At 55.4% G+C, this 24,782-nt stretch overlaps 2 protein-coding genes across 2 annotated transcripts in view; one reads left to right on the top strand and one right to left on the bottom strand.

Moving 5' to 3' along the window:
- LOC133338953 (high affinity cAMP-specific and IBMX-insensitive 3',5'-cyclic phosphodiesterase 8B-like) overlaps positions 1-11,182 on the bottom strand; it is a 73,880-nt gene extending 62,698 nt beyond the window's left edge. Inside the window, exon 1 of the mRNA XM_061551901.1 lies at positions 10,778-11,182. Coding sequence (XP_061407885.1) covers positions 10,778-11,182 — 405 coding nt within the window. The remainder of the gene's footprint in view (positions 1-10,777) is intronic.
- Positions 1-24,782, top strand: part of SNRPA1 (small nuclear ribonucleoprotein polypeptide A') — an 840,838-nt gene that overhangs the window by 681,515 nt on the left and 134,541 nt on the right. The gene's annotated exons all lie outside the window — the stretch shown is intronic.

The raw sequence follows: 24,782 nt of genomic DNA, 5'->3' as shown, positions 1-24,782 counted from the left end.
TCGCCGCCATCACCGCCACCGCCGGCGACCACCACAAGGCCCCGTGGCCTTAGCAGGGAGCTACCTAGGACCCCCTGCCACGACTAAAGGGGGTCACTTTAAAGGATCCCTTTGACTTCAGTTGACAGAGGGGAGGTGGAAGGGGAGGCGGTGGGCGGGGGGTAACGGGGATTTCGGTGGGGGGGGGGGTGGTGGACGGGAGGTTGGAGGGACACCGAGAGATGGGAGAGGCGGGAGTTGGTAGGCCGGGGCGAGTGACGCGCGACCCCGCGACCCCGCGACCCGTGGTGGAATAACGCAGCCGCCGGCTTCTAACAATGGCACCGGGTCGGGGACGGACACATGCACACACTAACAAAACCGACCACACACACGTACACAAAACCCACCACACACACACACCACAAAACCCACCACACACACACACACAAACCCACACACGCACACACAAAACCCCCACACACACACACACAAAACCCACCACACACCACACCACAAAACCCACCACACACCACACAAAACCCACCACACACACCACACAAAACCCACCACACACACACACACAAAACCCCCACACACACACAAAACCCACCACACACGCACACACAAAACCCACCACACACACACACAAAACCCACCACACACGCCACACAAAACCCACCACACACACACAAAACCCACCACACACACACACACACAACCCACCACACACGCACACACAAACCCACCACACACACACACACAAAACCCACCACCACACACACACAAAACCCACCACACACACAAAACCCACCACACACACACACACAAAACCCACCACACGCAAACACACAAACCCACACACACACCACACACACAAAACCCACCACACACCACACACAAAACCCACCACACCACACACACAAAACCCACCACACACACACACAAAACCCCCACACACACACACACACAAAACCCACCACACACACACACAAAACCCACCACACCACACACACAAACCCACCACACACACACACACAAAACCCACCACACACACACACACAAAACCCACCACACACACAAAACCCACCACACACACACAAAAACCCACCACACACACACACACAACAAACCCAACACACACACACACAAAACCCACCACACACACACACACACAAAACCCACACACACACACACACAAAACCCACCACACACACACACACAAAACCCAGCACACACGCACACACACAAAACCCACCACACACACACACAAAACCCAGCACACACGCACACACACAAAACCCAGCACACACGCACACACACAAAACCCACACACACACACACACAAAACCCACCACACACACACACACAAACCCACCACACACACACACACACAAACCCACACACACACACACACAAAACCCACCACACACACACACACACAAACCCACCACACACACGCACACACAAAACCCACCACACACACACAAAACCACCACACACACACACACACAAAACCCACCCACACACAAAACCCACACACACACCACACAAAACCCAACACACACACACACAAAACCCAGCACACACACACACACACAAAACCCACACACACACACACACAAAACCCACCACACACACACACAAAACCCACCACACACACACGCACACACAAAACCCACCACACACACAAAACCCACCACACCACACACGCACACACACAAACCCACCACACACACAAAACCCCCACACACACGCACACACAAAACCCACCACACACACACACACAAAACCCACAACACACACACCACAAACCCCCACACACCACACACACAAAACCCAGCACACACACGCACACACAAACCCACCACACACCACACACACAAAACCCACCACACACACACACACAAACCCACCCACACACGCACACACACAAACCCACCACACACGCACACACAAAACCCACCACACACACACACAAACCCACCACACACGCACACACAAACCCACCACACACACACCACACACAAACCCACCCACACACACACACACACAAAACCCACACACACACACACACAACCCAGCACACACACAAAACCCACCACACACACACACACAAACCCACCACACACCACACACAAAACCCACCACACACACACGCACAAAACCCACCACACACACACACAAAACCCACCACACACACACACAAAACCCACCACACACACACCACAAACCCACCACACACACCACAAAACCCACCACCCACACACACACAAAACCCACCACACACACACACACACAAAACCCACCACCACACACAAACCCAGCACACACACAAAACCCCCACCACACACACACACAAAACCCACCACACACACACACACAAAACCCAGCACACACACACACACAAAACCCACCACACACGCACACACACACACACAAAACCCAGCACACACCACCACACCAAAACCCACCACACACACACAAAACCCAGCACACACACAAAACCCACACACACACACACACACAAACCCACACACACACACACAAACCCACCACACACACACACACAAAACCCACCACACACGCACAAAACCCACCACACACACACACACAAAACCCACCACACACACCACAACCCACCACACACACACGCACACAAACCCACCCACACACACACACCACAAAACCCACCACACACGCACAAAACCCACCACACACACACACAAAACCCACCACACACCACACGCACACAAACCCACCACACACACACGCACACAAACCCACCACACACACACGCACACAAAACCCACCACACACACACCACACACAAACCCCCACACACCACACACACAAAACCCACCACACCACACACGCACACAAACCCCCACACACACGCACACAAAACCCACCACAACCGCACGCACAACAAAACCCACCACACCACACACACAAAACCCACCACACACCACACACACAAAACCCACCACACACCACACCACAAAACCCACCCCACACACACACACACAAAACCCACCACACACACACGCACACAAAACCCACCACACACACACACACACAAAACCCACCACACACACACACACAAAACCCCACCACACACACACCACACAAACCCACCACACACGCACACACACAAAACCCACCACACACGCACACACACAAAACCCACCACACACACACACACAAAACCCACCACACACAAACCCACACACCCAAAACCACAACCCACACCACACCCAAACCCACCACAACACAAAACACCACCAAAACCCACCACAACACACCACAAAACCCACCACCCACCACACACACACACACAAAACCCACCACACCACACACACACAAACACCACCCACCACACAACCACCAAACAAAACCCCACCACACACACACAAAACCCACCACACCACACACACAAAAACCCCCACACACCACACAACACAACCCACCACACACACACAACCCACACCACACACACAAAAACCCACACACACACACACACAAAACCCCCACACACACACACACAAAACCCACCACACACACACACACACCCACCACACACACACACACACACCCCCACCACACACACAAAACCCCCACACACACACACAAAACCCACCACACACACAACACCACACCCACCACACACACACACACAAAACCCAGCACACACACAAACACCCACACACACACACAAAACCCCCACACACACCACACACAACCCACCACACACACACACACACAAACCCACCACACACACAAAACCCACACACACACACACACAAACCCCCACACACACACACACACAACCCACCACACACACACACACAAAACCCACCACACACACACAAAACCCCACACACACACACACACACAAACCCACCACACACACCCACACACAACCCACCACACACACACACACACCCACACACACACACAAAACCCACACACACACACACAAAACCCACCACACACACCACACAAACCCAGCCACACACCACACACAAAACCAGCACACACACAAACCCAGCACAACACACACACACAAAACCCACCAACACACACACCAAAACCCAGTCACACACACACACCACAAAAACCACCACACACACAAAACCAGCACACACACACAAACCCCACACACACACACCACAACCCCCACCACACACACAACAAAACCACACACACACCAAACCAACACACACACACACACCAACCCCCACAACACACACACACACAACCCACCAACACCCACACCAACCCCCACAACACACAAAATCAACCACCACACACACACACAACAACCCACCACACAAGCAACACAAACACAACCACCACACACACACCACAAAACCCACCACAACACACACACACACAACCCACCACACACACACACACACAAAACCCACCACACACACCCACACACAACCCACCACACACACACAAAACCCACCACACACACACACACACACCCACCACACACACACAAGGCAAAACACACCACACACACACAAACCCCCACACCACACAAACACAACCCACCACACACACACAAAACCCACCACACACACACACCAAACCACCACACACACACACACCACCCACCACACACACACAAAACCACCACACACACACACACAAAACCCCCCACACACACACACACACACACACCCACCACACACCACACACAAAACCACACACACACACCCAAAACCCACCACACACACACACAACAACCCCCACACACACACACAAAACCCACCACACACACACACAACAACCCACCACACACCACACACAAACCCACCACACACACACACACCAAACCCACCACACACCACACACACAACCCACCACACACACACCACAAACCCACCACACACACACACACACACCCACCACACAACACACACAAACCCACCACACACACCAAAACCCACCACACACACACACACAACCCACCACACACACACACACAAACCCACCCACACACACCACACAAAACCCACCACACACACACAAAACCCACCCACCACCACACACACAAAACCCCCCACACAACACAACACAGCACACCACAGCACACAACCCACACCCTACACACACAAAACCCAGCACCACACACACACAAACCCCAGCACACACCCACAAACCACCAGCACACACACACACACAACCCACCAACACAGCAGACACACACACAAAACACCACCACACACACACACAAAACCACCACACACACCACACACACCCCCCACACACACACACACACAACCACCACACACACACACACCCCCACACAACACACCAAACAACACGACAACCCACCACACACCCACACACACCCACCACACACACACACACAAAACCCACCACACACCACACACACAAACCCACACACACACCACACACACCCACCCCACACACACCACACACCCCACAAAACATCACCACCCACCACACACACACACACAACCCACCACACACACACCCAAAACCCACCACACACCACACACCACACAAAAACCCACCACACACACACCACACAACCCACCACACACACAACAAAACCCACCACAACACAACACACACCAAAACCCACCACACACCACACAACACACACCCAACCACACTCACACAACACACAAAACCCACCCACACACACACACACAAAACCCACCACACACACACACACACAACCCACCACACCACACACACACAAAAACCCACCACACACACACACACAAACCCACCACACACACACACACACAACCCACCACACACACACACACACAAAACCCACCACAACACCACACAACAAAACCACCACACACACACACACACAACCCACCACACACCACACACACAACCCACCATCACACGCACACACAAAACCCACACACACACACATCACAAAACCCACCACACACACACACACAAAACCCACCACACACACGCACACACAAAACCCACCACACACAACACACACAAAACCCACCACACAACACACACACACAAAACCCACACACACACGCACCAAACAAAACCCACCACACCACACACACCAAAACCCACCACACACACACAACACCACCACACACACGCACACACAAAACCCACCACACACACACACACACAAACCCCCACACACCACACACACAACCCAGCACACACACACACACACACAAACCCACCACACACACACACACAAAACCCACCACACACACACCACACAAAACCCACCACACACCACACACACAAAACCCACACACACACACACAAAACCCAGCCACACCCACACACACAACCCACCACACACACACACAAACCCACCACACACACACACCAAACCCCACACACACACCAAACCCACACACACCACAACACAACCCAGCACCGACACACCCACAAAACCCACCACACACACACACCCACACACACACACACACAAAACCCACCACACACACACACACACAAAACCCACCACACACACAAAACCCACCACACACACACACAAAACCCACCACACACACGCACACACACAAAACCCACCACACACACACACAAAAACACAGCACCACACACACACAAAACCCGCACACACCACACATACCCACCACACTACCCACACACACAAACCCACCACCCACACAAAAACCCACCACACACACACACAAAACCCACCACACCACACGCACCACACACAAACCCACAACACACACACCAACAAAAACCCACCACACACACACACAAAACCCAGCACTACACACACACACACAACCCAGCACACACACCACACACAAAAACCCACCACACAACCACAAAACCCACCACACACACACACAAAACCCACCACACACACACACACAAAACCACCACACAACACACAAAAACCCACCACACCACACAAAACCACCACACACCACACAAAACCAGCACCACACACACACACACACAAACCCAGCCACACACACACACACCAAAACCCACCACACACACAAACCCACCACACACACACACAAAACCCACCACACACACCCACACACACAAAACCCACCACACACCACCAAACCCCCACACACACACACACACACACAAAACCCAACACACACACACACACAAACCCACCACCACACTACACACACACAAAACCCCACCACACACACACACAAAACCCCACCACCACACACACCACACAACCCAGCCAACACACACACAAAAACCCACCACACACACACACACAAAACCCACCACACACACGCACACACAAACCCACCACACAACCACACAAAAATCCCACCCACACACACACAAAACCCCAGCACACACACACACACACAAACCCACCACACACACACAAAAACTCCCCACACACACGCACACACAAAACCCACCACACACACACACAAGACCCACCACACACACCCACAAAAACCCAGCACACACACACACACACAAACCCAGCCACACAACCCACAAACCCACCACACACACACCCACACAAACCACCCACACACAAACCCAACCACACACACCACACACACAAAACCCAACACACACACACCACACACAAAAACCCACCACACAGCACAAAACCCACCACACAAGCACACACAAAACCCACCACACACACACACACAAAACCCAACACACACACACACCACAAAACCCAGCACACACACACACACAACAAAACCCAGCACACCACACACACTACAAAACCCACCACACACACACACACACAAAACCCACCACACACACAAAACCCACCACACACACACACACAAAACCCACCACACACACACACACACAAACCCACCACACACACAAAACCCAACACACACACACACCAAAACCCACCACACACCACACACAAACCCACCACACACACACACACAAAACCCACCACACACACACACACAAACCCACCACACACACACACACAAAACCCAGCACACACACACACACAAACCCAGCCACACACACACACACATAACCCACCACACACACACACACACCCAAAACCCACCACACACAAAACCCAGCACACACACACAACAAAACCCACCACACACCACAACACAAACCACCACACAACACAACACACACACACACAAAACCCACCACACACACACACACAAAACCCACCACACACACACACACAAAACCCAGCACACACACACACACAAAACCCACCACACACACACACAAAACCCAGCACACACACACACACACAAAACCCACCACACACACACCCCTGACGAGGCAAAGGAGCAGCCCTGCAACTGCTCGCCCCGCACCGCACCGCATGGAGGTGAGATTACCAACACTTTACCCCACTCCCATTCGGGTCGGGGGGGGCAGGGGCAAGTGCTGTGATTGAGCAGTACCCATTACAGCCGGCACGGCACGCCAAGGGGTAGTGGGTTTGTGCCAGAACCAGTGGCGACGTTTCCACGGCGAGGCTCAGGACCGATTCAAATCACCGTCACCGGTGTTGGCCGGCAAGCGGGAATCGAACTCGGGCCGACGGGGTCGGAGGGCGGCGTGCAAACCGCTGCGCCACCGCTCCCCCACACCATACCTCACTAGCTGATTTGAACAATTTTTTAATTTTTAAATCCTTTATATTAAGTTCGCTTGCTTGCTTGCGTGCTTGCGTGCTTGCGTGCTTGCTTGCTTGCTTACGACCGTGCAAATCTTTCGGTCGTTTTTTAACCCACTTCCCGTGATCCAATCGAGCTGACATTTTGCACACAGACTCGTTGTGCGAGACAATTAATGTTCGTGAAAAATGTTTTCCAAAATTTTAAACTGTTTAGGGAAAACAAATTAAATATTTAATTACCAATTGCTTAATACTGGCAGACAATCATCTGACCGATAGGTGGCAGCCATCTCAAGCCAGAGGACGAGAGGACTCTAGCCGCCACGCATATGAAGGATTTATAGTGAAAAACTTTGTTTTTACGGGTTTACTTGTACCAGCTAAGGTCCACCGAGCTGCGTATAGCTCGATTTGAGAAGCGACCTGGCCAATCACAACTGATACCTCAACGAAGCGGCATCATCATCGTCGTCACTTGGAAACTTAGAGATGCCAAATAACTCTAAACGCTTGACGTCGATTCTAAATGCGGAGGGGAAAAACACGAGGACCCGGAGAAAAATCCACGACACCACAGGGAGAGAGAGACACGCAAACTCCAAATATACAGCAGCAGGCATCGGGGGTCAGGATCGAACCCACGACCTCCTGTATACCAGGCGAGGTAGTTAACATATCCTAGCCACCGTCATAATGAGAGAGAGAGAGACATGCAAACTCCAAATATACAGCAGGCGTCAGGCTCAGGATCGAACCCACGACCTCCTGCATACCAGGCGAGGTAGTTAACATCTCCTAGCCACCGTGATGATGATGATGATGAGAGAGAGACGCAAACTCCAAATATACAGCAGGCATCGGGGGTCAGGATCGAACCCACGACCTCCTGCATACCAGGCGAGGTAGTAAACATCTCGCCTTAACAGAGTGTCAGGGAAAATGCTGTTAGCGAGCACCAATGAAGACCGGTACGGAAGTGGGGGTGGCCAGCACCACACCCGGCTGCCTTTGTCTCCCCAGTGGCGATGTTTACACATCGCACCAGGTACTCATTTGAGGACCAGTTCAGATAATCGTCACTGGTGTTGGCCGTGAACAAGACTTGGGTGGTGGTGTTCGTAGCGCAGCGCGCTAACCGCTACAACTACCGCTCCCCAATACAATCGCGCACACAGACTCTATGTGCACACACACTACGTACCTAAACACACACTATGTACCTAAACACACACGATGTACACACACACATACACTACGTACACACACTACGTACACACACACACACCAGCATTTTTGTTGGTGGTCGTCCCAATCAGCACATCTTCATAACCTTCACCCAACCCCGACTCAAACCCTAACAGATCGCTGGCACATCACCAATGAGAGGACTACTGACCCTTATCAAACTCATTGAGCCAGACCACGGGAACTTAACGACACCAGACACTCAATGAGCCAGACCAAGCGGCCTTAACGACACCAGACACTCAATGAGCCAGACCAAGCGGCCTTAACAATACCAGACACTCAATGAGCCAGACCAAGCGACCTTAACGACACCAGACACTCAATGAGCCAGACCAAGCGACCTTAACGACACCAGACACTCAATGAGCCAGACCAAGGGAACTTAACGACACCAGACACTCAATGAGCCAGACCAAGCGGCCTTAACAATACCAGACACTCAATGAGCCAGACCAAGCGGCCTTAACGACACCAGCCACTCAATGAGCCAGACCAAGCGACCTTAACGACACCAGACACTCAATGAGCCAGACCAAGGGTGCAAGAAACTCACCAAGGCAGATTGAGGACCACTCTACACTTGTTGAAAATCAACGAGGCCAGACCAAGACTCCGTCACGATGTCCGCAAGGGAACGAGGGCTACCTTACACACAACCCCAGACCCCCAGATTCAGACCCCCAGATTCAGACCCCCAGACGACTCAGACGCCCAGACTCATACCCCCAGACTCAGAACCCCAGACGACTCAGACCCCCAGACGACTCAGACCCCCAGGGACAACAAAACAAGACGCCGTGGAAGCCGGAACTCGTCCGAGATTCAAATTCAAGTCGCCGAAACTCATCGATCCAGGACCACCCCGCGCCCAGATCGGAGCTCGCCGAGCCAGAGCCAGAGGCCGCCGCCGGCTTCGCTCACCTTGCCGCTCGCTCTGCTCGTCTGAGTTTCGGCCTCCGTGCTGCCGCCCCCCCCGCCGCCTCCACCTCCTCCGCAACCTCCTCCTCCTCCATCGTCGCCGCCACCTTCATCCGTGTCGCCCCCCGCTCCTCCTCCTCCTGCCACCGCCATCGCCGTCGCGCCGACCCCGACTCCTTGGGCGGCCTCCCACGGCGCGCGGGTCCCGGCAAACGCGACGGCGCACGGCCCGGCGGGCGAGGCCGCTGCGGCGGGCGGCGAGGCCGCGCCGTCGGCGGCGGGCGCCGAGGGCGCGGCCTGCGAGGAGGCCGTGGCGGTGGCCGTGGCGCGCGGGGACGTGGAGTCGTCCGAGTCGCGGCAGTACAGCACCCCGCTGTGCGACACGTGGATGCTCGGGGCGCAACCCATGGCACCATGGACTCACCCGCACCTCGTCCTCCTCGTCCTCCGTCTCCTGCACCACTACCGGCTGCACCTCTACCGGCTAGCCCACCACCACCAGCACCCTCCTCCTACTCGTCACCTCTTCACCGCAGTCGTCCGCTTTGTCGTCTTCGTGCTGCTCCCCTCTACTCTTCTCCTCCTCTTCTCCGTTCTTCTTCTTCCTCCTCCTCTTCTTTGTTCTGCTCCTTTCTCCGCCCTTCCTCCTCCTTCTCCTCGCCTGCTGCCGCTCCTCGCCCCGTGGGGGCTCGGTCCACGGGCCCCGGACGGACACTACGGCCGGCGGTCACCTCTAGCCCGCGATGACGACACCGAGTGACGATAGCGGCGGCCAACGACACCGACGACGAAGCCGTCGCCGGTCTTCTCACCCCGGCAGCGGCGAAGGCACTCGCACCGGCGCGGGCACCAGCGGCGACACCCGGCGCCAACACCGGCGTAGGCGCGGCGGCGCGGCCACCGACGCCGGCACGGAGCGACGACGGCCCCGGCGGTGACCCCCGACGACGATGACGGCCGTGCCGCTGACACCACCGATGCCGACGTCACCGGCCTTGAACTTTGTCCGCGAATTTTATGTTTTTTTTTTACCACCGTCCGGCCGCGACAGCCGCCAGCCGCTCGCCGCTTGCCGCCCTCTTCACCGATGACACAGAGCAGTGGTGGCGGCGCGGGGGACGCGGTGGGGGGTTGTGGGGGGAGAGGGGGGGTGGACGTCGTGCAATCGAGACGGCGGAGCAAGTAGGACGACCCGCAGCGTCGGCCGCGCCAACGCGATCCTGTTCCGTTGCTGCCGCTGGTGCTGCTGCTGTGGCACCGGTGGTGGTGGTGGTGGTGGGAGACAAAGGCGGCCGGGCGTGGTGCTTGCCACCACCGCTCCCTCGCGTGCCACAGCGCCGGCCTTGGCAGGTGCTGCTTGCCAACGGCACTTGTCCCAACACTCTGTTACAAGCTATACGGGGGGGGGGGGATGTTTGCCTTTGGTGCGAGTGGTGCTGTTCTTGCCGCTGCTGCTGTTGATACTGCTGCTGCTCCTGATGGTGCAGTTGCTCCTGTTGATGCTGATACTGCTGCTGCTGCTGTTGATACTAATGCTGCTCCTGCTGGTGCAGTTGCTCCTGTTGATGCTGATGCTGCTGCTGACGCCGATGCTGCTGTTGAAGTGTGGATATTCAAGGCTGCGCTCTCTCTCTCTCTCTCCGTCTCGCAATCTCTTCTCCACGGGAAGGTTTTTCCTAAAAAAAATTCCAACTGTTTCCGGCGGTGGGTTTCAGCGTCGAGGCGACGACGCACAGCTGACCAGGGTCACGGGGAACGCCTCGGCGCGCCGCGCGGTCCGCGTGGGAACCGGCTCCAATGCAATCTTCACGGCGGGCGATTGGATCTGTGCGACGGTGAATGAATCCGAATCAAAGGCCGTGCGTGGGTGGCTCAGCCCCAGAGAAGAGCCGGCGGTCGTCAAAAGTGGATCGGCACGTCGAGATTAAACGTCCAGTTTGAGTCCAGGTACGGTCAGGTGATGTCACAGGCCACGTGATGTCACACGCCACGTGATGCCACACAGGCCACGTGATGCACACAAGCCAGGTGATGTCACAGGCCACGTGATGTCACAGGTCAGGTGATGCACACAGGCCAGGTGATGTCACAGGCCACGTGATGTCACAGGTCACGTGATGTCACAGGCCACGTGATGTCACAGGCCACGTGATGCCACAGTCCACGTGATGCCACAGGCCACGTGATGTCACAGGCCACGTGATGTCACAGGTCACGTGATGCACACAGGCCAGGTGATGTCACAAGCCACGTGATGTCACAGGTCACGTGATGCACACAGGCCACGTGATGTCACAGTCCAGGTGATGTCACAGGTCACGTGATGCACACAGGCCACGTGATGCCACAGGCCACATGATGTCACAGGTCACGTGATGCACACAGGCCACGTGATGTCACAGGCCACGTGATGCCACAGGCCACGTGATGTCACAGGTCACGTGATGTCACAGGTCACGTGATGCACACAGGCCACGTGATGTCACAGGCCACGTGATGCACACAGGCCACGTGATGTCACAGGCCACGTGATGCCACAGGCCAGGTGATGTCACAGACCACGTGATGTCACAGGTCAGGTGATGTCACAGGCCACGTGATGCCACAGGCCACGTGATGTCACAGGCCACGTGATGTCACAGGCCACGTGATGTCACAGGTCAGGTGATGCCACAGGCCACGTGATGCCACAGGCCACGTGATGTCACAGTCCAGGTGATGTCACAGTCCAGGTGATGTCACAGGCCAGGTGATGTCACAGGCCACGTGATGTCACAGGCCACGTGATGTCACAGGCCACGTGATGTCACAGGCCACGTGATGTCACAGGCCACGTGATGTCACAGGCCACGTGATACCACACAGGCCACGTGATGCACACAGGTCACGTGATGTCACAGGCCACGTGATGTCACAGGCCACGTGATGCACACAGGCCACGTGATATCACAGACCAGGTGATGTCACAGGCCACGTGATGTCACAGGTCAGGTGATGTCACAGGTCAGGTGATGTCACAGACCACGTGATGCACACAGGCCACGTGATGTCACAGGCCACGTGATGTCACACAGGCCACGTGATGTCACAGGCCACGTGATGCCACAGGCCACGTGATGTCACAGGCCAGATGATGTCACAGGCCACGTGATGCCACAGGCCACGTGATGTCACAGGCCAGGTGATGTCACAGGCCACGTGATGTCACAAAGGCCAGGTGATGTCACAGGCCACGTGATGTCACAAAGGCCAGGTGATGTCACAGGCCACGTGATGTCACACAGGCTAGGTGATGTCACAGGCCACGTGATGTCACAGGCCAGGTGATGTCACAGGCCACGTGATGCACACAGGCCACGTGATGCACACAGGCCACGTGATGTCACAGGCCACGTGATGTCATACGCTAGGTGATGTCATAGACCAGGTGATGTCACAGGCCACGTGATGCACACAGGCCACGTGATGTCACAGGTCAGGTGATGTCACAGGTCAGGTGATGTCACAGGCCACGTGATGTCACACAGGCCAGGTGATGTCACAAAGGCCAGGTGATGTCACAGGCCACGTGATGCACACAAGCCAGGTGATGTCACAGGCCACGTGATGCCACGGGCCGCGTGATGTCACGGGTCAGGTGATGCACACAGGCCACGTGATGCACACAGGCCACGTGATGCCACAAGCCACGTGATGTCACAGGCCACGTGATGCCACACAGGCCACGTGATGCCACACAGGCCACGTGATGCCACACAGGCCACGTGATGCACACAGGCCACGTGATGCCACAGGCCACTTGATGCCACAGTCCAGGTGATGTCACAGGTCACGTGATGCCACAGGCCACGTGATGCACACAGGGCACGTGATATTCAATCCTCGCGATTCACTCCCGTCGCGAATCCACAAAGATCCGACCTCACACCCCGGGCCATTCGATGTTCCCCGAAGACGGCCGCTTCGATCTTGCTTACACCCCAGGCGACCCCGGCGCGCGTCGATCCCCGTCAAGCCCGACCCCGGTTCGGTCACAGGCGCCGGCGATTCGATCTCACGGGAAGTGGACTCAATCCGAGCCACGTTTGCATGCGACGTCGATCCAGGAAATGCGAATTCAATTCAGATCCGGCGGATTTTGCCTCCAAGCGTCTATCTCTACCCCGTCTACCCCCCCTCCCCACACATACAGACCCCGGAGATTCCCATGTCGGGGGACAAGAAGGGGAGATCGTTATGAAATAGATAGTTATTAAATAGATAGTTATTAAATAGATGTTTATTAAATAGATAGTCGTTAAATAGATAGTCGTTAAATAGGTAGTTATTAAATAAATAGTTATTCAATAGATAGTCGTTAAATAGATAGTTGTTAAATAGTTAGTTATTAAATAAATAGTTATTCAATAGATAGTTGTTCAATAGATAGTTGTTAAATAGGTAGTTATTAAATAAATAGTTATTCAATAGATAGTCGTTAAATAGATAGTCGTTAAATAGGTAGTTATTAAATAAATAGTTATTCAATAGATAGTCGTTCAATAGATAGTTGTTAAATAGTTAGTTATTAAATAAATAGTTATTCAATAGATAGTTGTTAAATAGATAGTTGTTAAATAGATCGTTATTTATAAGCCGTTCTTAGGGCCACCTTGGTCGAATGTCGGATAAACCACCCGGAACGCAACGTCACACAAACCGCCTGCGCGTCGACACCGCGAGGCTGCAGATGGTGGTGGTGCTGATGGTGCTGTTGGTGGTGGTGGTGCTGATGGTGGTGGTGCTGATGATGATGGTGCTGTTGGTGGTGGTGGTGGTGATGGTGCTGTTGGTGGTGGTGATGATGGTGCTGTTGGTGGTGGTGATGATGGTGCTGTTGGTGGTGGTGATGGTGGTGATGGTGGTGCTGATGGTGCTGATAGTGGTGGTGGTGCTGATGGTGGTGGTGCTGATGGTGGTGGTGCTGATGATGGTGGTGGTGCTGATGGTGGTGGTGCTGATGGTGATGGTGCTGATGGTGGTAGTGCTAATGGTGGTGGTGGTGCTGATGGTGGTGGTGGTGCTGATGATGGTGGTGGTGCTGATGATGGTGGTGGTGCTGATGGTGGTAGTGGTGCTGATGATGGTGGTGGTGCTGATGGTGGTGGTGGTGCTGATGGTGGTGGTGCTGATGGTGGTGGTGGTGCTTATGATGATGGTGGTGGTGCTGATGGTGGTGGTGCTGATGATGGTGGTGGTGCTGATGGTGGTGGTGCTGATGGTGGTGGTACTGATGGTGGTGGTGGTGCTGATGATGATGATGGGGCTGGTGGTGGTGCTGATGGTGGTGGTGGTGGTGCTGATGGTGGTGGTGCTGATGGTGGTGGTGCTGATGATGGTGGTGCTGATGGTGGTGGTGCAGATGGTGGTGGTGGTGCTGATGGTGGTGGTGCTGATGGTGGTGGTGCTGATGGTGGTGCTGATGCTCGAGGTGGTGGTGCTGATGGTGGTGGTGGTGCTGATGGTGGTGGTGTTGATGGTGCTGATGGTGATGGTGCTGATGGTGGTGGTGCTGATGGTGGTGGTACTGATGGTGGTGGTGGTGCTGATGGTGGCGGTGCTGATGATGGTGGCGGTGCTGATGGTGGTGGCGGTGCTGATGATGGTGGTGGTGGTGCTGATGGTGGTGGCGATGGTGGTGTTGATGGCGATGGTGGTGCTGATGGTGATGGTGGTGCTGATGGTGATGGTGGTGCTGATGGCGATGGTGGTGCTGATGGTGATGGTGGTGCTGATGGCGATGGTGGTGATGGTGGCGATGGTGGTGTTGATGGCGATGGTGGTGCTGATGGTGATGCTGATGGTGGCGATGGCGATGGTGGTGGCGATGGTGGTAACACGAAACAGCCGAGTTTGAGCAACCGAAATAAAATCACGGCGCGCGTTTGAAGAGGTTTTAAAATAAAAGAGGCGGCTTGGATGCTTCCAATGAAACAAATATATTGATGGGATGAGGGATGAGGAATGTGGTGATGATGATGATGACGACGATTGGACAATTACTATAGAATGACGACGACGCTTATCAGAAACGAACAGCCTTGCCTGGTGAAGAGGATGTCCTTATAAAGACGACAGCAGCAGCCGCCGCGACAGAAGCGGAACAGATGCTCGCAAACACGGGACCATCACCACCATCACCACCACCATCATCATCATCATCACCTGCACTACCATCTCCAACGTTACGCGACACGGACCAGCGCTGCTGCATGGATGGCTACGGACGGCACCACCATCATCATCATCGCCACCACCACCACCATGATGATGATGATGAGATGTGCTACTGTGGCGATGGATGCGATGAAGTATCCAACGAAAAGGAATGATTGACTATTTAAATGTTTAACGATTTTTTTTTTTTCCCTGTTGCAGTTCATAACGCCGAGCTTAGAATGCACATGATCACGAATCGGTGGGTGGCGACGATGATAGTGATGGTGGTGATGATGATGGTAATTTTTGAATTATATAAACTGCAAAATAACCAAACGTGCTCCGCTGGCGAGCACCGAATTCAAGGCTACACAGCGAAATATTAAAAAAACACAACCCTCGCTAATGAAACCAACGCAGTCTTAACAGAGAGAACGCGCCAACAGCTGATGCTGCTGCTGCTCTTGCGAATCACAGAGGCTGTAACAACAGCAAGCCCCGTTTCGCGAGCACCTATTAAGGCACGAACGCACAAGGCAGTGGCAAACAAACAGCAGCAGCAGCAGCAACGGAAATGTTAAGCGCACATCGCTGCGTAATATATTAACCAGCGGATCGCGACGATGATGATGATGATGGTGGTGGGGGTTGATGGTAACGACCGTTATGATGGTGGTGATTTTTTTTTGTTTAAAATGATGGCACACCGTGTCCTCACACACCGGACTAACACTCACTGCGCACCCAAGGAGGATGATGGGTGGTGATGGGACGGGGGGGGGAGAGATGGCGATCCCGGTTGGCTGGCGAGTGATGATGATACGGGACAGGCACCGAATCCGCTACTCGCGGCACATCCCCCCTCCCCCCTCCTCCCCCTGCCTCACCCCCCTTCCTCACCCCCCCTACCTCACCCCCCCTCCCCCTACCTCACCCCCCCCTCCACCCTCCCCCTACCTCACCCCCCCCCCCCTGCCTCACCCCCCACCCCTGCCTCACCCCCCTCCCTCACCCCTCCCTCCATCCTCCCCCTCCCCCCTCCCCCCTCTTCCTCACCCCCCCCTCCCCCCTCCCCCTACCTCACCCCTCCCCCCTCCCCCTACCTCACCCCCCCTCCCCCCTCCCCCTGCCTCACCCCCCCCTCCCCCCTCCCCCTACCTCACCCCTCCCTCCCTCACTCCCCCTCCACCCCCCCTCCCTCACCCCCCCCTCCACCCACCCCCTCCACCCCCCCCCTCCACCCCCCCCCTCCAACCCCCCCTCCATCCCCCCTCCACCCCCGCCCCTCCACCCCCCCCCTCCACCCCCCCCCTCCACCCCCCCCCTCCATCCCCCCCTACCTCACCCCCCCCTCCACCCCCCCCCTCCACCCCCCCCTCCACCCCCCCCCTCCACCCCCCCCCTGCTCCTCCCCCCTCCTCGTTCTCACCCCCCCTCCCTCTCCTCTCTCTCCACACGCAGTGGGGGTGGTGATGGTGGTGGTGGTGTGGTGGTGATGGTGGTGATGGTGTGGTGGTGATGGTGGTGGTGTGGTGGTGATGGTGGTGGTGGTGTGGTGGTGGTGGTTCTGTGGTGGTGGTGTGGTGGTGGTGCTGTGGTGCTGGTGGTGGTGATGTGGTGATGATGGTGCTGTGGTGGTGGTGTGGTGGTGATGGTGGTGCTGTGGTGATGGTGGTGCTGTGGTGATGGTGGTGGTTGATGCTGTGGTGGTGGTGATGGTGGTGGTGGTGTGGTGGTGGTGGTGTGGTGGTGGTGGTGCTGTGGTGATGGTGGTGATGCTGTGATGGTGGTGTGGTGGTGGTGTGGTGGTGGTGTGGTGGTGGTGCTGTGGTGATGGTGGTGATGCTGTGATGGTGCTGTGGTGGTGGTGCTGTGGTGGTGGTGGTGGTGATGGTGGTGCTGTGGTGCTGTGGTGGTGGTGCTGTGGTGGTGGTGGTGCTGTGGTGGTGGTGGTGTGGTGGTGGTGGTGTGGTGGTGGTGGTGTGGTGGTGGTGCTGTGGTGATGGTGGTGGTGCTGTGATGGTGCTGGTGGTGTTGCTGTGGTGGTGGTGATGTTGTGATGATGTGGTGGTGGTGGTGCTGTGGTGGTGGTGGTGCTATTGTGATGTGGTGGTGGTGCTGTGGTGGTGGTGCTGGTGGTGGTGCTGTGGTGGTGGTGCTGTGGTGGTGCTGTGGTGGTGGTGATGTGGTGGTGGTGGTGATGGTGGTGGTGATGGTGGTGGTGCTGGTGGTGGTGCTGTGGTGGTGGTGCTGTGGTGGTGCTGTGGTGGTGGTGGTGGTGATGGTAGTGGTGCTGTGGTGATGATGGTGGTGCTGTGGTGGTGCTGTGGTGGTGGTGATGTGGTGGTGCTGTGGTGGTGCTGTGGTGATGTGGTGGTGCTGTGGTGGTGGTGGTGCTGTGGTGATGGTGGTGGTGGTGGTGATGGTGGTGGTGATGGTACGGGTAGCCGGGTATCGGGTAGGGTACGGGTTTCGGGTACCCGGTTGCGACCTCTGCCGCACACGCAAGACCTTGCGGAGAGGGCATTGGTGGTGGTGGCGGTGGTGGCGGTGGAGTTCGGGCGAATCGGAATGTTTGTTTGGACCTCAGGAGGAATCCGAAGAGCTGTGAAGCTCTTTGTTCACAGAACAACAACAACAACAAGAGACAGCGGTAGGTGGTGCAAAGTGGAGAAGAGATAAGCGAGTCACTGGAAACAATTAGAAATGAAGTCGACCGCGCAAATAGAAATTGCATAAGCGCATGGGGCATTTCGGTCGATGTTTCAACGCTAAATGCAAGCCCTGGCAAGGCAGCAAAACAACAACAACAACAGACCCCAGACCACAATAAGACAACAACACAGACCACCTGTGGTATAGGGCGTGGTGAAGTGTGCGTGGTGTCGTAGGGCAATAATTTGCACACGTGGGGTGCTTCATGAGAGAGATGGGAGAGCATTTACGGGTTATGAGTGTTTTCGGTGAAGTCACGTTGAATGGAAATAATAAAATAATAAAATTGAAACATAATAAAATATTTATTTTATGGAAATAATAAAATAATAAAAATAACACATTGTAAAATATTTATTTTAGTATGTTTTATATATTTTCTTTTATTATTTCCCTTCTCCGTGACTTTACCGAAAGAACCAAGAAGATCAATCCCTGCAGTCACGAAAGAAGCTTTAAATCGAAATTTAGGGTTATGAGTGGCTTTGGTTCGGGGGGGGGGGGGCATTGAACCAACGAGGCTATTGTGACGGCTTGACTACCTGTATGTATGGTACACTGCGTACTTTGTAGGGCATTAAGGGGCATTGCGGGGCATTGCGGGGCATTAAGGGGCATTGCGGGGCATTGCGGGGCATTGCGGGGCATTAAGGGGCATTGCGGAGCATTAAGGGGCATTGCGGGGCATTGCGGGGCATTGCGGGGCATTACGGGGCATTAAGGGGCATTACGGGGCATTACGGGGCATTAAGGGGCATTGCGGGGCATTGCGGGGCATTAAGGGGCATTGCGGGGCATTAAGGGGCATTGCGGGGCATTGCGGGGCATTAAGGGGCATTACGGGGCATTAAGGGGCATTACGGGGCATTACGGGGCATTAAGGGGCATTGCGGGGCATTAAGGGGCATTACGGGGCATTAAGGGGCATTACGAGGCATTAAGGGGCATTACGGGGCATTGCGGGGCATTAAGGGGCATTACGGGGCATTACGGGGCATTAAGGGGCATTGCGGGGCATTAAGGGGCATTACGGGGCATTAAGGGGCATTACGGGGCATTAAGGGGCATTGCGGGGCATTAAGGGCATTAAGGGGCATTAAGGGGCATTGCGGGGCATTAAGGGGCATTGCGGGGCATTAAGGGGCATTGCGGGGCATTAAGGGGCATTAAGAGGCATTAAGGGGCATTGCGGGGCATTAAGGGGCATTACGGGGCATTACGGGGCATTGCGGGGCATTACGGGGCATTGCGGGGCATTGCGGGGCATTAAGGGGCATTGCGGGGCATTAAGGGGCATTGCGGGGCATTAAGGGGCATTAAGAGGCATTAAGGGGCATTAAGGGGCAATAAGGGGCATTACGGGGCATTACGGGGCATTGCGGGGCATTACGGGGCATTGCGGGGCATTAAGGGGCATTGCGGGGCATTACGGGGCATTACGGGGCATTACGGGGCATTGCGGGGCATTACGGGGCATTGCGGGGCATTGCGGGGCATTGCGGGGCATTAAGGGGCATTGCGGGGCATTAAGGGGCATTAAGGGGCATTGCGGGGCATTAAGGGGCATTAAGGGGCATTGCGGGGCATTAAGGGGCATTAAGGGGCATTGCGGGGCATTAAGGGGCATTGCGGGGCATTAAGAGGCATTAAGGGGCATTGCGGGGCATTAAGGGGCATTAAGGGGCATTGCGGGGCATTAAGGGGCATTAAGGGGCATTGCGGGGCATTAAGGGGCATTGCGGGGCATTGCGGGGCATTAAGGGGCATTGCGGGGCATTAAGGGGCATTGCGGGGCATTAAGGGGCATTACGGGGCATTACGGGGCATTAAGGGGCATTGCGGGGCATTAAGGGGCATTAAGGGGCATTGCGGGGCATTAAGGGGCATTAAGGGGCATTGCGGGGCATTCCGGGGCATTAAGGGGCATTAAGGGGCATTAAGGGACATTAAGGGGCATTAAGGGGCATTAAGGGGCATTAAGGGGCATTAAGGGACATTAAGGGGCATTAAGGGGCATTAAGGGGCATTAAGGGACATTAAGGGGCATTAAGGGGCATTAAGGGGCATTAAGGGGCATTAAGGGGCATTAAGGGGCATTAAGGGGCATTGCTGGGCATTAAGGGGCATTAAGGGACATTAAGGGGCATTAAGGGGCATTAAGGGGCATTAAGGGGCATTAAGGGACATTAAGGGGCATTAAGGGGCATTAAGGGGCATTAAGGGGCATTAAGGGACATTAAGGGGCATTAAGGGACATTAAGGGGCATTAAGGGACATTAAGGGACATTAAGGGGCATTAAGGGGCATTAAAGGGCATCAAGGGGCATCAAGGGGCATCAAGGGGCATTAAGGGGCATTAAGGGGCATCAAGGGACATTAAGGGACATTAAGGGGCATTAAGGGGCATTGTGGGGCATTAAGGGGCATTAAGGGGCATTAAGGGGCATCAAGGGGCATCAAGGGGCATTAAGGGGCATTAAGGGGCATTGCGGGGCATTAAGGGGCATTAAGGGGCTTTGCGGGTCATTAAGGGGCATTAAGGGGCATTGCGGGGAATTGCGGGGCATTAAGGGGCATTGCGGGGCATTAAGGGGCATTAAGGGGCATTGCGGGGCATTAAGGGGCATTAAGGGGCTTTGCGGGGCATTAAGGGGCATTAAGGGGCATTAAGGGGCTTTGCGGGGCATTAAGAGGCATTAAGGGGCATTAAGGGGCATTGCGGGGCATTGCGGGGCATTAAGGGGCATTAAGGGGCTTTGCGGGGCATTAAGGGGCATTAAGGGGCATTAAGGGGCATTGCGGGGCATTAAGGGGCATTAAGGGGCATTAAGGGGCTTTGCGGGGCATTAAGAGGCATTGCGGGGCATTAAGGGGCATTAAGGGGCATTAAGGGGCATTGCGGGGCATTAAGGGGCATTAAGGGGCATTAAGGGGCTTTGCGGGGCATTAAGGGGCATTAAGGGGCATTAAGGGGCATTGCGGGGCATTGCGGGGCATTAAGGGGCATTGCGGGGCATTAAGGGGCATTACGGGGCATTAAGGGGCATTAAGGGGCATTAAGGGGCATTGCGGGGCATTAAGGGGCATTAAGGGGCATTAAGGGGCATTACGGGGCATTGCGGGGCATTGCGGGGCATTACGGGGCATTAAAGGGCATTAAGGGGCATTACGGGGCATTGCGGGGCATTGCGGGGCATTGCGGGGCATTGAGGGGCATTACGAGGCATTGCGGGGCATTAAGGGGCATTAAGGGGCATTAAGGGGCATTACGGGGCATTAAGGGGCATTAAGGGGCATTGCGGGGCATTAAGGGGCATTAAGGGGCATTAAGGGGCATTAAGGGGCAGTAAGGGGCATTGCGGGGCATTAAGGGGCATTGCGGAGCATTAAGGGGCATTAAGGGGCATTAAGGGGCATTAAGGGGCATTACGGGGCATTAAGGGGCATTAAGGGGCATTAAGGGGCATTGCGGGGCATTGCGGGGCATTAAGGGGCATTAAGGGGCATTGCGGGGCATTAAGGGGCATTGCGGGGCATTGCGGGGCATTAAGGGGCATTGCGGGGCATTAAGGGGCATTAAGGGGCATTAAGGGGCATTGCGGGGCATTAAGGGGCATTGCGGGGCATTAAGGGGCATTGCGGGGCATTGCGGGACATTAAGGGGCATTGCGGGGCATTAAGGGGCATTGCGGGCTAATTGGGACCCCCCCCATCGGTTCGACGTCACCGGAGCGCGCGCTCCAATCACGGCGCGTGCGCGACCTTTGACCGCACCCCCCTCCTCCCCCCCCCTCGTGGTTACGTCATTGCAGGCCCCGCCCATCCGCGAGGAGACCCCGCCCACTCACGCAGAGACCGCACGCACAGGCTCCGCCTACTCGTGCATAGGCCCCGCCCACTCATACCTAGGCCCCGCCCACTCGTGCACAGGCCCCGCCCACTCGTACATAGGCCCCGCCTACTCAGCATAGGCCCCGCCCACTCGCGCATAGGCCCCGCCCACTCACACATAGGCCCCGCCCACTCACACATAAGCCCCGCCCACTCGCGCATAAGCCCCGCCCACTCGCGCATAAGCCCCGCCTATCTCGCGCATAAGCCCCGCCCACTCACGCATAAGCCCCGCCCACTCACGCATAAGCCCCGCCCACTCACGCAGAGGTCCCGCCCACTCACGCATAAGCCCCGCCCACTCGCGAATAAGCCCCGCCCACTCGCACCTAAGCCCCGCCCACTCGCGCATAAGCCCCGCCCACTCGCGCATAAGCCCCGCCCACTCGCGCCTAAGCCCCGCCCACTCGCGCATAAGCCCCGCCCACTCGTGCATAAGCCCCGCCCAGCTCGTCACGAGCGGTTCAATTCCTGTTCACGGTCATTGTCAGTGGCGAACAGCTGAACCGGTTTCGAAGCCGTCACCCCCCCCATCCACCCCCATGCTTGCTACCAGCAGGGTCCCTCAATGATGGGGAGACAAAGGCGGCCGGGAGGGGTCCTGGCACCCACAATCCATACTCCTGAGTTCTTTCGGCAAAGTCACCTGACGACGGACGCTTTGTGTGTTGCGCCCGAAACGTCGTGATGTATTCTATTTGAAACCCACGTGACTTTACCGAAAGAACCAAAGAGTATTGGGGGGGGGGGGGGGGCGTCCATAAATGACGTCACGCGATTTTGGACAATTTTTGACCCACAAAAAGTCAGACCCCCCCCCCCCAAAAATAAAACATGCTTCAAATCGCTTTAAACTATTGTCATTGTAGTGCGTATTTAATGTGGCGCTGCACTCTGATGCTGTAGGAGAAAACGTTTATCAAAAAGTCTATTTAATTAAGTAGAACGTGTTGTCTATATTCACACATCGTCACAAATCTCTGACCACCCCCCTTCACCCCCTAGGTGCGTGACGTCATTTATGGACGGCCCCATACCCCGGGATTGTGTGCCTTAATAGGTGCTCGCTAACAGCACCTGATGTACCAGCCTGTGTACACCGAGACAGATAGCCAGCATTTTAGGCTGAGTCGACCTATATTCGTGGCCACGCGCGCACACACACACAAAGATACAAAGATCCCCCGTGTAGCCTTAACAGACT

The sequence above is a fragment of the Lethenteron reissneri genome, chromosome 1, assembly GCF_015708825.2.
Source record: "Lethenteron reissneri isolate LAM-NWPU_2019-01 chromosome 1, ASM1570882v1, whole genome shotgun sequence".
In the NCBI taxonomy this organism is placed as follows: domain Eukaryota; kingdom Metazoa; phylum Chordata; class Hyperoartia; order Petromyzontiformes; family Petromyzontidae; genus Lethenteron; species Lethenteron reissneri.
The sequence above is the reverse complement of the archived record's forward strand: the minus strand, read 5'-3'. Positions and strand labels throughout refer to the sequence as shown.